Source organism: Ranitomeya variabilis, chromosome 3 (assembly GCF_051348905.1).
Source record: "Ranitomeya variabilis isolate aRanVar5 chromosome 3, aRanVar5.hap1, whole genome shotgun sequence".
Classification (NCBI taxonomy): Eukaryota; Metazoa; Chordata; class Amphibia; order Anura; family Dendrobatidae; genus Ranitomeya; species Ranitomeya variabilis.
In genome coordinates, this window is record NC_135234.1 from 526711623 (window position 1) to 526726938 (window position 15316).

Sequence of the window (15316 nt, forward strand, 5' to 3'; positions counted from 1 at the left end):
CCAAATTGTGGTCTGAGGAGGTCTCCAAGGCCTTTAACTCCATTAAGTCACACTTCGCTAGCGCTCCCATCCTACATCGCCCCGATGTTGATAAGCCATGTATCATGGAGGTGGATGCCTCATCTGTTGGTGCTGGAGCAGTCCTCTTCCAAAGGGATGCTCAAGGTCGGAAGCATACTTGCTTCTTCTTTTCTAAGACCTTCTCACCAGCAGAGAGGAATTATTCCATCGGGGACAGGGAGTTGCTAGCCATGAAGTTGGCTTTCTCGGAGTGGAGACATCTCTTGGAGGGAGCTCGTTTTCCCTTCCAAGTCTTCACAGATCATAAAAATTTGGTGTACCTGCAGACAGCCCAGCGGTTAAATTCTCGCCAGGCCAGATGGTCCTTGTTCTTCTCCCGGTTCCATTTCACCCTCCATTTTCTTTCTGGGGAGAAGAACATTCGTGCCGACGCTCTCTCTCTCTCCGTTGTGTCATCTGTGGAGGAGGAAGAGGAGCCTCGGCTTATTGTCCCCACTGAGAGCCTGAGAACTGTGGCCCCGGTTTCGCTAGAGTCTGTGCCTCCGGGCAAGACTTTTGTACCATCAAGTTTGTGACCAGAGGTTCTCTCTTGGGCACACTCGTCCAGTGTGGGTGGACATTTTGGTTCCAAAAGGACATCTGAGTTACTGGCGAGGACATACTGGTGGCCGCATATGGCTCGTGATGTCGCAGCATATCTTTCGCTTACACGGTATGCTGGACAAGATTGTCAGTGACTGGGGTCCCCAGTTTGCGTCTTGATTCTGGAGGGAGCTTTGCGGTCTACTCAGTATTGAGTTAAATCTCTCCTCGGCTTATCATCCCGAGACGAATGGGTTGGTTGAGAGGGCCAATCTGACTCTGGTCACTTATTTACGACATTTTGTTTCTGCCAGGCAGGATGACTGGGCATCCTTGTTACCGTGGGCTGAGTTTTCTCTTAACAACGCTGTAGCCGACTCCACCGGTCAGACTCCTTTCCTCCTTATTTACGGTCAACATCCGCGGGTTCCTGTGCCCATGCCCGTGTCCTCTGCTGATTCCAGGGTAGCAGACTGGGCAGTGGAGGAACGAGACATTTGGGACCGCACTCAGGATTCTATCCGGGCCTCCAAGGAGAAAATGAGGTCCTCCGCCGATGCACATCTGCGCCCTGCCCCGATCTTTGCTCCTGGCGACTTAGTGTGGCTCTCCGCCCGTAACATCAGGCTGTGTGTTGAGTCCACTAAGTTTGCACCTTGCTACTTGGGTCCCTTCAAGGTCCTCGAACAGGTTAATCCTGTGGTCTACCGTCTAGCCCTTCCTCCATGCCTAGGTATCACCGACACCTTTCATGTGTCCCTCCTTAAGCCCGTATACATGTCCCGGTTTTCTGAGTCATCTGCAGGGACATCGGGTTCATCTACGGACGATTACGAGGTGAACGCTATTTTGGGGTGCAAGGTGGTTCGTGGCAAAAAATTTTATTTGGTGGACTGGAAGGGTTACGGTCCTGAGTATAGGTCCTGGGAGCCTGCTGAGCACATTCGGGCTCCGCAGCTCATTGCTGCCTTCGAACGTAGCGAGGCCCAAGGAGGGGGGGTAATGTTAGGGGTCGAGTTCCCACCTCTGCACAGGGGGAATCTCTGGCCATCTCCGCTGCAGTCTCCCATTCTTCTCCTGCCGCAGTGGAGCCAGCTCAGCGGAGACGTTGGTCCCAGCATCTTGCTCAGTCTGACTCTGTACAGAGAGTTACTGCTGCTTTTCCTGCTTCTGCCATTGGAGACAGTGCTGGGCAGCGGCGAGCAGACGCTTCTGGGACTAAGTCCTGCTTTTCTCGTTCTGAGCATGCCCAGAGTAAGATCTCTCAGTGGAGATCGAGGGTCACATGATCAGACACTGCAGCTAAGGCCATTGGTCCTTCAGGAAGGTCCTGTAGGTGCTCACGCTCTTTGGCAGCCTCTCATTGGTCCTTCTAAGTTAAGGTCCTGTACGTGCTGCAACTATTTAAGGCTCGCATGGCCATGCGCTAGTATTGTTCTAAGTTTTGTACTTTGCGCCAGTGTGGTGATGTATGATTGTGTTCAGGGACCCGGCTGAAATAAGCCCCTAGAATGCTGGCACCTCCGGCGAGGAGTTTGTGTGTTTGTATATTCAGGGACCTGGCTGAAATAAGCCCGTAGAACGCTGGCACCTCCGGCTAGGAGCTTTGTGTGCGTGCATGACCACTGACTGCTCTCATTTGGGTAGTTAGCCTGTGCCACTGTGAAGTCTAACAGGGCGCAGTGCTTTGAGTTCACGGCTACTCTGTGAAGTAAAAGAGTTAGCTCATATCGCCATATAGTTCCGCCGTTTGCTAGCAGCAGGTTCGCCTGCACGGTGGACCCCGGGCTGCTAACGCATCTATTATTATAAAATCTCTATATTCATTTGGAGCGTTCCGCTAGCCCTAACAGTGTATTCCTGAAGGTGCATCATCCTATGTACCCATTGGTGCACCTGTAACATAATCTGAGAGTGCTGATGGGTTGCCATGACAGCTGATGGTCTGCTGAAGATACCTTGCCTGTCAGTTTCTGGATAGTATTCATAGGAGACCAGTATTTTTGCTTTATATATCAGTACTGTGGTATTGCTGCACATAGCATTAGCAATCAGATGATTACCAGTTCAAGTACCTAAGGGGACTAACAGATACAGTAAATAGCAAAAAAGTTTAAAGGGAACTTGTCAGCAAGATTGTGCTGAGTAACTTACAGACACTGTCAGGTTGGTGCCGCTGATAGCTGCTACTACACAGGTGCCGGCTGCGCCTTCTTGCTAGAGAAAAAATGTTGTCTTCACTAAGATGGCATCGACCAGAAGATGGTACTGAACAGGTTCCGGCGGCGCCATCTTGGAAGAGGCAATTTGTTTTTCTCTATCTAGATAGTGCCACTGGCACCTGCGCAGTAGCAGCTATCGGATCGCCGATAGCTGCTACTGTGCAGGCGCCGTCGGCACCATTTTCAAAGTGATTTTTTTTCCTTTTATGAATTTATGCATATTATGGATGCAAAAAAGAAATGTAATTGCACTTTTTTCTTCGTATTTCTGCACTTGTAATTTTTTCCTGATTTCCAATGCATCACATGACATAGTGTTATTCAAAAGCAGAATTTGCCTTGCAAAAAAAAAAGCCTCAAATAGTGATGTCAGCGAAAAAATTAAAAAGTCACTGCTCTTTGAAAAAGAAAAGTAAAAACTTGAAACGCAAAAAATGTAAATTAAATTACAGTGCCTTGCAAAAGTAGTCGCCCCCCTGGAACTTTTCAACCTTTTCCCACATATCATGCTTCAAACATTAAGATACCAAATGTACATTTTTGGTGAAGAATCAACAACAAGTGGAACACAATTGTGAAGCTTAGCTAAATGTATTGGTTGCATTTTTGTAGAAATTAAAAAAACTGAAAAGTGGGGCGTGCAATATTATTCGGCCCCTTTACTTTCAGTGCAGCAAAAACACTCCAGAAGTTTATTGTGGATCTCTGAATGATCCAATGTTGTCCTAAATGCCTAATGATGATAAATATAATCCACCTGTGTGTAATCAAGTCTCCGTATAAATGTACCTGCTCTGTGATAGTCTCAGGGTTCTGTTTGAAGCACAAAGAGCATCATGAAGACCAAGGAACACAACAGGCAGGTCCATGATACTGTTGTGGAGATGTTTAAAGCCGAATTTGGACACAAAATGATTTCCAAGTGATCATACTGAAATGGAAGGAGTATCATACCACTGCAAATCTACCAAGACCCGGCCGTCCCTCTAAACTTTCATCTCAAGCAAGGAGAAGACTGATCAGAGATGCAGCTAAGAGATCCATGATCACTCTGGATGAACAGCTGAGGTGGGAAAATCTGTCCATGGGACAACAATAAGTCATACACTGCACAAATCTCGCCTTTATGGAAGAGTGGCAAGAAGAAAGCCATTTCTCAAAGATATCCATAAAAAGTGTAATTTAAAGTTTGCAACAAGCCACCTGGGAGACACACCAAACAAGTGGAAGAAGATGCTCTGGTCAGATGAAACCAAAATCGAACTTTTTTTCAACAATGCCAAACGATATGTTTGGCGTAAAGGCAACACAGCTCATCACCCTGAACACACCATCCCCACTGTCAAACATGGTGGTGGCAGCATCATGGCTTGGGCCTGCTTTTCTTCAGCAGGGACAGGGAAGATGGTTAAAATTGATGGGAAGATGGATGGAGCCAAATACAGGACCATTCTTGAAGAAAACCTGTTGGAGTCTGCAAAAGACGTGAGAATGGGACGGAAATTTTTCTTCCTACAATACAATGATCCCAAACATAAAACAAAATCTACAATGGAATGGTTCACAAATAAATGTATCCAGGTGTTAGAATGGCCAAGTCAAAGTCCAGACCTCAATCCAATCGAGAATCTGTGGAAAGAGCTGAAAACTGCTGTTCACAAACGATCTCCATCAAAACTCACTGAGCTCAAGCTGTTTGCCAAGGAAGAATGGGCAAGAATTTCAGTCTCTCAATGTACAAAACTGATAGAGACATGCCTCAAGTGACTTGCAGCTGTAATCGCAGCAAAAGGTGGCGCAACAAAGTATTAAGTTAAAGTGGCCGAATAATATTGCACGCCCCACTTTTCAGTTTTTGAATTTCCATAAAATTTAAAAAAAACTTCAGAATTGTGTTCCACTTGTTGTTGATTCTTCACCAAAAATTTACATTTGGTATCTTTATGTTTGAATCATGATATGTTGGAAAAGGTTGAAAAGTTCCAGGGGGGGCGAATAAATTTTGCAAGACACTGTACATTAGTCAGTGTGCTGTCAATAGTTACACAGACAGAGCACATCTGTATAATCCATAAAGGGAACCTGTCATGTTCCCAAACGCTGTTTACCTGCAGATATGTGGATAATACACAGGCTAATACCATTTTAAAATTGAGCGTCTATCATAGCGAAAGCCGAGCAAGTGAGAGTAAATAACATTTTTACCGCCTCCAGCTTTCAGTCATTCTGGTATGCTGACACAGCTTCAGTCACCGATCAGTGCATAGTGAGCGCCAGTTGTAAGCACAGCCTGATACTAACAGCTGGTTCAGTAGAGTATCACTGCAGAGATGGCTGAAAGATGTATGTAAAGGGAAGTGGGGCAGGAGGATGGAGGAGCTAGATGTAGGACTGATAGTCTGGTGCAAGTTCCCCCGTAAATAATAGTTGCAATCCTCTAGAGTAGCTTCTGGACTCCAACTGATTTCTACAATGTCAGTAATGAAACAATATGTCTTCTTCACTGAAGACAGATTTTAACCGTGATTTCAACATTTTGAGAATGAAAGATTACTGTATATACTCGAGTATAAGCCGACCCAAGTATAAGCCGACCCCCCTAATTTTGCCACAAAAAACTGGGAAAACTTATTGACTCGAGTATAAGCCTAGGATGGAAAATGCAGCAGCTACCGGTGAATTTCAAAAATAAAAATAGATGCTCCATACCATTCATTATGGCCCCATAGCTGTGCCATATAGTGCTCTGCACCGTTCATTATTGCCCCATAGCTGTACCATAGAAAGCTGTGCCATATAGTGCTCTGCACCGTTCATTATTGCCCCATAGCTGTGCCATATAGTGCTCTGCACCGTTCATTATTGCCCCATAGCTGTACCATAGAAAGCTGTGCCATATAGTGCTCTGCACCGTTCATTATTGCCCCATAGCTGTACCATAGAAAGCTGTGCCATATAGTGCTCTGCACCGTTCATTATTGCCCCATAGCTGTGCCATATAGTGCTCTGCACCGTTCATTATTGCCCCATAGCTGTGCCATATAGTGCTCTGCACCGTTCATTATTGCCCCATAGCTGTGCCATGTAGTGCTCTGCACCGTTCATTATTGCCCCATAGCTGTGCCATATAGTGCTCTGCACCGTTCATTATTGCCCCATAGCTGTGCCATATAATGCTCTGCACCGTTCATTATTGCCCCATAGCTGTACCATAGAAAGCTGTGCCTTATAGTGCTCTGCACCGTTCATTATTGCCCCATAGCTGTACCATAGAAAGCTGTGCCATATAGTGCTCTGCACCGTTCATTATTGCCCCATATCTGTACCATAGAAAGCTGTGCCTTATAGTGCTCTGCACCGTTCATTATTGCCCCATAGCTGTGCCATATAGTGCTCTGCACCATTCATTATTGCCCCATAGCTGTGCCATATAGTGCTCTGCACCGTTCATTATTGCCCCATAGCTGTGCCATGTAGTGCTCTGCACCGTTCATTATTGCCCCATAGCTGTGCCATATAGTGCTCTGCACCGTTCATTATTGCCCCATAGCTGTGCCATATAGTGCTCTGCACCGTTCATTATTGCCCCATAGCTGTGCCATATAGTGCTCTGCACTGTTCATTATTGCCCCATAGCTGTGCTATAGAAAGCTGTGACATTGCTGCTGCTGCAATAAAAAAAAAAGACATACTCACCTCTCTTGCTGCCTGCAGCTCCTCAGCATCCCGTCCCGGCGTCTCTCCGCACTGACTGATCAGGCAGAGGGCGGCGCACACACGCACAGTCAGTACGGAGAGACGCTGGGAAGATGGAGCGGCGCCCGGCGTGTGGAGCGCGGACAGGTGAATATGTAATACTTACCTGCTCCCGGCGTCCCGCTCCTTCCCCCGGACAGCTGGTCTTCGGTGCCGCAGCCTCTTCCTCTATCAGCGGTCACCGTTACCGCTCATTAGAGAAATGAATATGCGGCTCCGCCCCTATGGGAGTGGAGTCCATATTCATTTCTCTAATGAGCGGTCCCACGTGACCGTTGAACAGGGGAAGAGCTGCGGCACCCGGAGACCGTGGGACTGCAGGGACAGCGCCAGGAGCCCCGGAAGCAGGTAAGTATGCCTCAGCGCCCTCTCCCCCTCACCCGCCGACCGTGACTCGAGTATAAGCCGAGAGGGGCACTTTCAGCCCAAAAATTTGGGCTGAAAATCTCGGCTTATACTCGAGTATATACGGTAGTCCAGGAAGAAAAAGAAACAACATTTTCGAATAAGATATGTTACAAAATTTCTTATTTTCATTTGTACTATTGATTTCTGAAATAAAAATTAAAAGGACTGTTACTCTTCAATGGTAATGATGTACTGTAGCAATGTAGTACTGTAGTGTACTGTATGTACATACACTACCATGCAAAAGTTTAGGGTGTCTCAGAAATTTCCTTATTTTTGAAAGAAAAGCACAGTTTTTTTCCAATGAAGCTAACATTAAATGATTCAGAAATACACTCTATACATTGTTAATGTGGTAAATGACTATTCTAGCTGCAAATATCTGGTTTGTAATGCAATATCTTCATAGGTGTACAGAGGCCCATTTCCAACAACCATCACTCCAGTGTTCTTATGGTACTTTGTGTTTTTGCTAACTATGTTAGAAGGCTAATGGATGGTTAGAATACCCTTGAAAACCCTTGTGCAAGTATGTTAGCACAGCTGAAAACAATTTGGCTGATTAGAGAAGCTATAAACCTGACCTTCCTTTGAGCTAGTTGAGAATCTGTAAAAATACAAATAAATAGCTAAGGGCGCAGCACACAATCTCACGTCCTTGCAGCAAATAAAAGGACAAAACCACTCTATTTCTCCCGTATAAAACACTTTATAAAAAAAAAATCTATATTTGCGCTATAAACTGTGGACCCTATAAAAACCACCTAATACTAGAATCTGGACCATTACATTTATTGGTTCCATTAAACTCTCAAAATGGACAGAAAAAGAACTTTAATGTGAAACTCGACAGTCTATTATGGTTCTTTGAAATGAAGGCTATTCCATGCGAGAAATTGCCAAGAAACTGAAGATTTCCTACAATGGTGTGTACTACTCCCTTCAGAGGAGAGAACAAACAGGCTCTAACCAGAGTAGAAAGAGAAGTGGGATGCCCCACTGCACAACTGAGCAAGAAGACAAGTACATTAGAGTCTGTAGTTTGAGAAATCGATGCCTCACAGGTCCTCAACTGGCAGCTTCATTAAATAGTACACGCAAAACGCCAGTGTCAACATGTACAGTGAAGAGGTGACTCCGGGATGCTGGCCTGCAGGGCAGAGTGGCAAAGACAAAGCCATATCTGAGACTGGCTAATAAAAGGAAAAGATTAATATGGGCAACAGAACAGACATTGGACAGAGGAAGATTGGAAAAAGTGTTATGGACAGACAAATCCAAGTTTGAGGTGTTTGGATCTTAGAGAATAACATTGTGAGACGCAGAACAACTGAAAAGATGCTGGAAGAGTGCCTGATGCCATCTGTCAAGCATGGTGGAAGTAATGTGATGGTCTGGGGTTGCTTTGGTGCTGGTAAAGTGGGAGATTTGTACAAGGTAAAAGGGATTTTGAATAAGGAGGGCTATCACTCCATTTTTCAGCGCCATACCCTGTGGACAGCGCTTGATTGGAGCCAATTTCATCCTACAACAGGACAATGACACAAAGCACAGCTCCAAATTATGCAAGAACTATTTAGGGAAGAAGGAGGCAGCTGGTATTCTATCTGTAATGGAGTGGCCAGCACAGTCACCAGATCTCAACCCTATTGAGCTGTTGTGGGAGCAGCTTGACCGTATGGTACGCAAAAAGTGCCCATCAAGCCAAATCAACTTGTGGGAGCGGCTTCTGAAGCATGGGGTGAAATTTCTTCTGATTACCTCAGCAAATTAACTGCTAGAATGCCAAAGGTCTGCAATGCTGTAATTGCTGCAAAGGGAGCATTCTTTGACAAAAGCAAAGTTTGAAGGAGAAAATTATTATTTGAAATAAAAATCTTTTTTTCGAACCCTGTCAATGTCTGGACTAGATTTTAAATTCATTTGGCAACTCATTTGGTTAATAAAAGTATGAGTTTTCATGGAAAACACAAAATTGTCTGGGTGACCCCAACATTTTGAACAGTAGTGTATTGATAAACATTCTGTTGCTAATTTAGATTCACCTGTCACTACATAACAACGTATGTTCTTAATCTGGACCAGCATGAGCTGCTAGGATTTGCTGGTACACCAGGTGAGCATTTCCATTTTTGCTGGTACACTTACTTGGATGCTATGGTGATAATCAGCAAACGAGTACTCATAGGAACGGTTGCTTCAGATTATCCACTGTGCAGTTAATAGCCCTCTGTGTCTGTGCTGTTACATACTTAGGCAGTTAACTGGTTCATGCAGCGTTACATGAACACCCGATCCTTACACTATGGCTGGTCCAAATAACCCTAAAGCAATTGTTACCATCCACCTCTCGAGGAAACAAAGGGTGGTTATTAATGGAGCACACTCGGACTGGGTCGCGGTTAGCAGTGGGGTACCACAGGGGTCAGTATTGGGCCCTCTTCTTTTTAACATATTTATTAATGACCTTGTAGGGGGCATTCAGAGTAGAATTTCAATATTTGCAGATGACACTAAACTCTGCAGGGTAATCAATACAGGGGAGGACAATTTTATATTACAGGATGATTTATGTAAACTAGAAGCTTGGGCTGATAAATGGCAAATGAGCTTTAAAGGGGATAAATGTAAGGTCATGCACTTGGGTAGAAGTAATAAGATGTATAACTATATGCTTAATTCTAAAACTCTGGGCAAAACCGTCAATGAAAAAGACCTGGGTGTATGGGTGGATGGCAAACTCATATTCAGTGGCCAGTGTCAGGCAGCTGCTACAAAGGCAAATAAAATAATGGGATGTATTAAAAGAGGCATAGATGCTCATGAGGAGAACATAATTTTACCTCTATACAAGTCACTAGTTAGACCACACTTAGAATACTGTGCACAGTTCTGGTCTCCGGTGTATAAGAAAGACATAGCTGAACTGGAGCGGGTGCAGAGAAGAGCGACCAAGGTTATTAGAGGACTGGGGGGTCTGCAATACCAAGATAGGTTATTACACTTGGGGCTATTTAGTTTGGAAAAACGAAGACTAAGGGGTGATCTTATTTTAATGTATAAATATATGAGGGGACAGTACAAAGACCTTTCTGATGATCTTTTTAATCATAGACCTGAGACAGGGACAAGGGGGCATCCTCTACGTCTGGAGGAAAGAAGGTTTAAGCATAATAACAGACGTGGGTTCTTTACTGTAAGAGCAGTGAGACTATGGAACTCTCTGCCGTATGATGTAGTAATGAGCGATTCATTAATTAAATTTAAGAGGGGACTGGATACCTTTCTGGAAAAGTATAATGTTACAGGGTATATACACTAGATTCCTTGATAAGGCGTTGATACAGGGAACTATTCTGATTGCCGTATGTGGAGTCGGGAAGGAATTTTTTTCCCCATGGTGGAGTTACTCTTTGCCACATGGGTTTTTTTTGCCTTCCTCTGGATCAACATGTTAGGGCATGTTAGGTTAGGCTATGGGTTGAACTAGATGGACTTACAGTCTTCCTTCAACCTAAATAACTATGAGTCTTTTCCTCATAGTTGGTAAGCTTGCAAGCAGGGCCCTCATTCCTTCTGGTATCTATTTTGAAATGTGATTTCAGTTATGCTGTAATGTCTATTGTCTGTACAAGTCCCCTCTATAAGTTGTAAAGCGCTGCGGAATACGTTGGCGCTATATAAATAAAATTATTATTATTATTATTATTATTATTATTATCCACTGATGTAAATATGCCGGCAATCACACAACGCGTGAGAAAAAAGGTTCATTGGGTAATTTGCTGGTATTTTATGCTTGCAAAAAAAATAACTGTCATCAGGAGCATATTTCTTTGAGTAAACGGGTGATATGCTCCAAATAGCGTGATACTCTAATGGAACAGAATAATTACCGTATTTTTCGCTTTGTAAGACGCTCCGGATTATAAGACGCACCCCAAATTTTGAAGAGAAAAATAGGAAAAAACTTTTTTTAATAAATTGGGGGGGGTTCTTATAATCCATGCGTCTTATTGCTTACCAGGGGTTGTGGCTGCGAATGGATCAGGGTCCCAGGGTCGTTGCTGGAGGCAGGAGTGGAGCATTGCTGCAGGCTGGGATGAGGGGGTCTGCAGGGGGGCTCCTGTGCTGCAGAGGGATCCTGTGCTGCAGGGGGGCTCCTGTGCTGCAGGCTGGGATGAGGGGTGCTGCAGGGGGGCTCCTGTGCTGCAGGGCTGTCTCTGGTGCTGCAGGGCTGTCTCCGGTGCTGCAGGGGGCTCTGGTGCTGCAGGGCTGTCTCCAGTGCTGTAGGGCTGTCTCTGGTGCTGCACGGCTGTCTCTGGTGCTGCAGCGGGCTCTGGTAACATTTTGTGAAAGGCCAGAGCCCCCGGCAGTTCGTCCATGCTTTCCTGTGCGGTGGACTTCGGGAAAATGGCCGCCGGGATCTCGAGAGATGAGATCTCAGCCCTGAAATCTCATCTCCCGAGATTCTGGTGGCCATTTTCCCAGAGTCAGTCATACAGGAAAGCATGGACGAACTGCCGGGGGGCTCTGGTCTTTCAAAAAATGTCGCTAGAGCACCCCGCAGCACCGGAGCCTCCAGCATCACCCGGGGCAGCAGCGGACAACCGAGACAGTGGTGGCGGGTGGCAGCGGTGGCAGACAACAGCGGCAGCGATGGCGGGTGGCAGCAGTGGCGGACAACCGCGGCGGCGGACACCCCCTTATCCCAATCAATCAAAAATATCCACAGGTGCAGTTGCCCAGGATAATGAGTGATAAAGGCCAAAAGACATAGTATATTAAAATAATATTTTTATTAGAGACAATGTATAAAAATTATATATATTAAACAGGGCTAAAAAAACCTCCAAAGAGAGGGAAACAGACACAGGTAGTACTAATTGATGGTAGCAGAGCTGTATTAAAAACAGCTAAGTGCATTTAGATGCTGCTAGAAAGGGTAGCCACCGTAACGCAACAAAGGTGCAGTATATACAATATTGTGGAATCCAGCAGTATACTAATAAATGCACAATTGTTCTATCAAAACAGTTTGTATGCAACTACCATAACGATATACAGATGGCAATTAGCACCAAAAGGCATCATATAAAGTGATGATTATAAACAGGACAGAACCGCTGTAATGCAGTGTAAATAACTTAATTAAATATCACCGAAATCCCAGCCTGTAATGGTAAGCGGTATATCCGCTTTGTAAGACGCACCCCCATTTCCCCCAAACATTTTTGGGAAATAAAGTGCGTCTTGCAAAGCGGAAAATACGGTATATTGGCGGTCATTCTGTCCCCAACATTGTTCATCAGACTGGAAATAGGACAGTAAACTATCATAGAAATGTCTTGTGTCTAAACAATCACAGATCATTAACAATGCATAGATTTTTCAACAATGTAATGCACCTTTCTACAGTGCAGAAATTGTTCAGGAGTAGTTTGGGGAACATGATAAAGAGTTCAAGGTCACCATCAAATTCCTCAGATTACAAAATCCAACTAAGCAACTGATGCATCTAAAGGTACCTTCACACTAAGCGACTTTGCAGCAAGGACGTTGCAGCATCCTGGATAGCGATCTCGTTGTGTTTGACACGCAACAGCGATCTGGATCCTGCTGTGATATCGCTGGTCGGAGCTAGAAGTCCAGAACTTTATTTCGTCGCTTGATCACCCGCTGTCATCGCTGTATCGGCGTGTGTGACGCCGATACAGCGATGTGTTCACTTGTAACCAGGGTAAACATCGGGTTACTAAGTGCAGGGCCACGCTTAGTACATACTCACCTTCTGATGTCTGTCATGTCCCCCGGCGTCCACAGGGTTATGCGCTGCTGCCGAGAACTTCGTCACCGCTGTGCTCTACTTTACTACTGGCGCTGACACATTCAGTGCAGGAAGCTCTGAGCAGCAGCGCGTAACCCTGTGGTTGCCGGGGGACGTGACAGACATCAGAAGGTGAGTATGTACTGTTTTTTTTTTACTTTTACAGTGGTAACCAGGGTAAATATTGGGTTACTAAGCGCGGTCCTGCAGGGGGAAGTCGTTCCCCTGATCGTTGGTCGCTGGAGAGAGCTGCAGCGATCGGCTCGTTGTCTATGTCGCTGCAGCGTCGCTGAGTGTGACAGTACCTTTAAACTTACAGGGTCATTCCTTGTTGAGTCAAAGTCGCTTGATGGCAAGAGGGGCCAGTGCTTATGTGCACATATATATATATATATATATATATATATATATATATGTTATATGTATTTGATACACTGCCAATTTTGATTGTTTTCCCAAAGAATGGAGAGCTCTGTAATTTATGTCGTAGGAACCCTTCAACTGTGAGAGACAGAATCTAAAAATAAAAACCAGAAAATCACATTGTATGATTTTACATAATTAATTTGCAGTTTCAATGACAAGTCTTGGTTTGGTGAATACCAGGAAAACTTTGTCTGCTGGACTGTATTGTGCCAAGTGTAAAGTTTAGTGCTGGAGAGAACATGGGGTTGTTTTTCAGGGCTTAATCCCTTAATTCCAGTGAAGGGAAATCTTAATGTATTGCCTCAGGAATAGTTTGGGGAAAGACCTTTCTGTTCTACCATGACTGTGTTCAAATGCAGAAGTAAGGTCCATAAAGGCATGGTCGCCTGAGTTTGGTGTGAAGAACTTGACTAACTCACTCAGAGCCCTGACCTCTATCCCATCAAATGGTTTTTGGATGAACTTTAGGCCCTCTTATCCAAAGCCACTGTCTGACATCACAAATGCTGTTCTGGATGAATAGGCAAAAATTCTCACATACTTCAGACACACTCCAAAATCTTGTTGAAAGCCTTCCCGGAAGAGTAGAAGCTAGTTTAGTTACAAAGAGGGGAAAATATGGACTTAGAATGGGATTGTAAGCATAATGTTGGTTCAATGTGTAGGTGTAGGTGTCCCATTACACACAATTATATGTTCATTTACGTAAGTTAATTTAGTTATTTAGTGCACTTACAAACAGAAGCAGTAGAACAATATCAGGGTTGTCACATGCGCAAGCAACATGCATGGGTGTCCAGGATTCTTCATCTTGGTGATTTACATTAACTCCACGGTCAATGAGGATTTCTGCTGCAAAGGCATTATCATACCGTGCACACTGGAAGAGATAAGGACAGCAGCTCACAGTCAGGGTGACATAGGTACATTTCAAAGAATATTTTCAGATTAGAAAGCAACAATTCTAAAGATTATAGGCTCAAATAGAAGCAAATATTGCATTGTGATTTCCTGCAGTATGCCTGTTTACAGCAGAAATATATAATACTGTATGACTATTTATTTTAGTAGAAAAATGAAAACCCACTAGTGCCATGGCTAAAGGAGAGACTGCTTCTTGTTCAGCAGTCATAATGGATAACAGCACGAGAAGACGACAAGCTGCATCTCACACATTGAATTCTAATCACATAAACCAAGCAATGGGGAACTGCATGCAAACAAGTACACGATTGAGATAAATCGGGACAGGAGCTTGGGGGAAATTAACTGAAAACTTGGAGAAGTGAGAAAATGGGGCTGTGAAAATTAGCATAGCTTGGACAATCATTTCTTGTATAAAGGAAAGCCTGACATAAGCAGTTCTTGTCACAAAATACAATGTGGGATGGTAGGATACTTATTACTATTGGTATTGTGTAGCTATAGGTATATATAATGTTATGCATGTATGGGCAGTAGTGATTATTGAATGCAGGGCACCAAGACGATGGCTATATAGTGGGAACCAATAATCACTGAAAATCTACTGGTGTGCAGATGCAGTGTGCAGCCTTCCATACTCCAGTATGGGGGCAGGACAAGGATGTGTAGTGGTTAACCATTGCTTAAAGTATTAATGTTGACTTTCAATAGTTGGGACTATTGGAATGTCATATCATAATTATCACGCATAAAGGTTTTATGCTCATGTGGGACTAGCTATCCCTTTCTGTCTTGGGTCGACATTGACTTTTAGGATTGCTACTTCCAATAGCTGGCCCTAGAGTTCTAGTCCTCTTCCTCTCTGAAGAGACATTTTGCATATTTCCCAGAGGAGCATTGTGGCTTTAAGTCTCCTCATCTCGGCATGCTTAGCATGTCAATCTCCGCAAGGAGAAACGATACTTCTTGGATGTCTTGATTTTTAAGAATGTTTTTAAGAGAAATTGACTAAAGAAAAGGGGTTTTTTTGTAAATCAAGAAGATGTGCTGGAAAGTTATGGATTCATTTTGCATGCGGGCTTGAACGCTATTCCTTGCACCTTCGTGGATAACTGCTGTGGACAATTCAAGGGTGAGCTGATCAACTTTT

The 15316-nt window shown here is 44.3% G+C and overlaps 1 protein-coding gene across 3 annotated transcripts in view; it reads right to left on the bottom strand.

Annotated features, from left to right (window-relative positions):
- MYO16 (myosin XVI) overlaps positions 1-15316 on the bottom strand; it is a 685244-nt gene that overhangs the window by 461839 nt on the left and 208089 nt on the right. For all 3 annotated transcript variants that reach the window (XM_077297020.1, XM_077297019.1, XM_077297018.1), the window contains exon 4: positions 13979-14122. In XM_077297020.1, coding sequence (XP_077153135.1) covers positions 13979-14122 — 144 coding nt within the window. The remainder of the gene's footprint in view (positions 1-13978; positions 14123-15316) is intronic.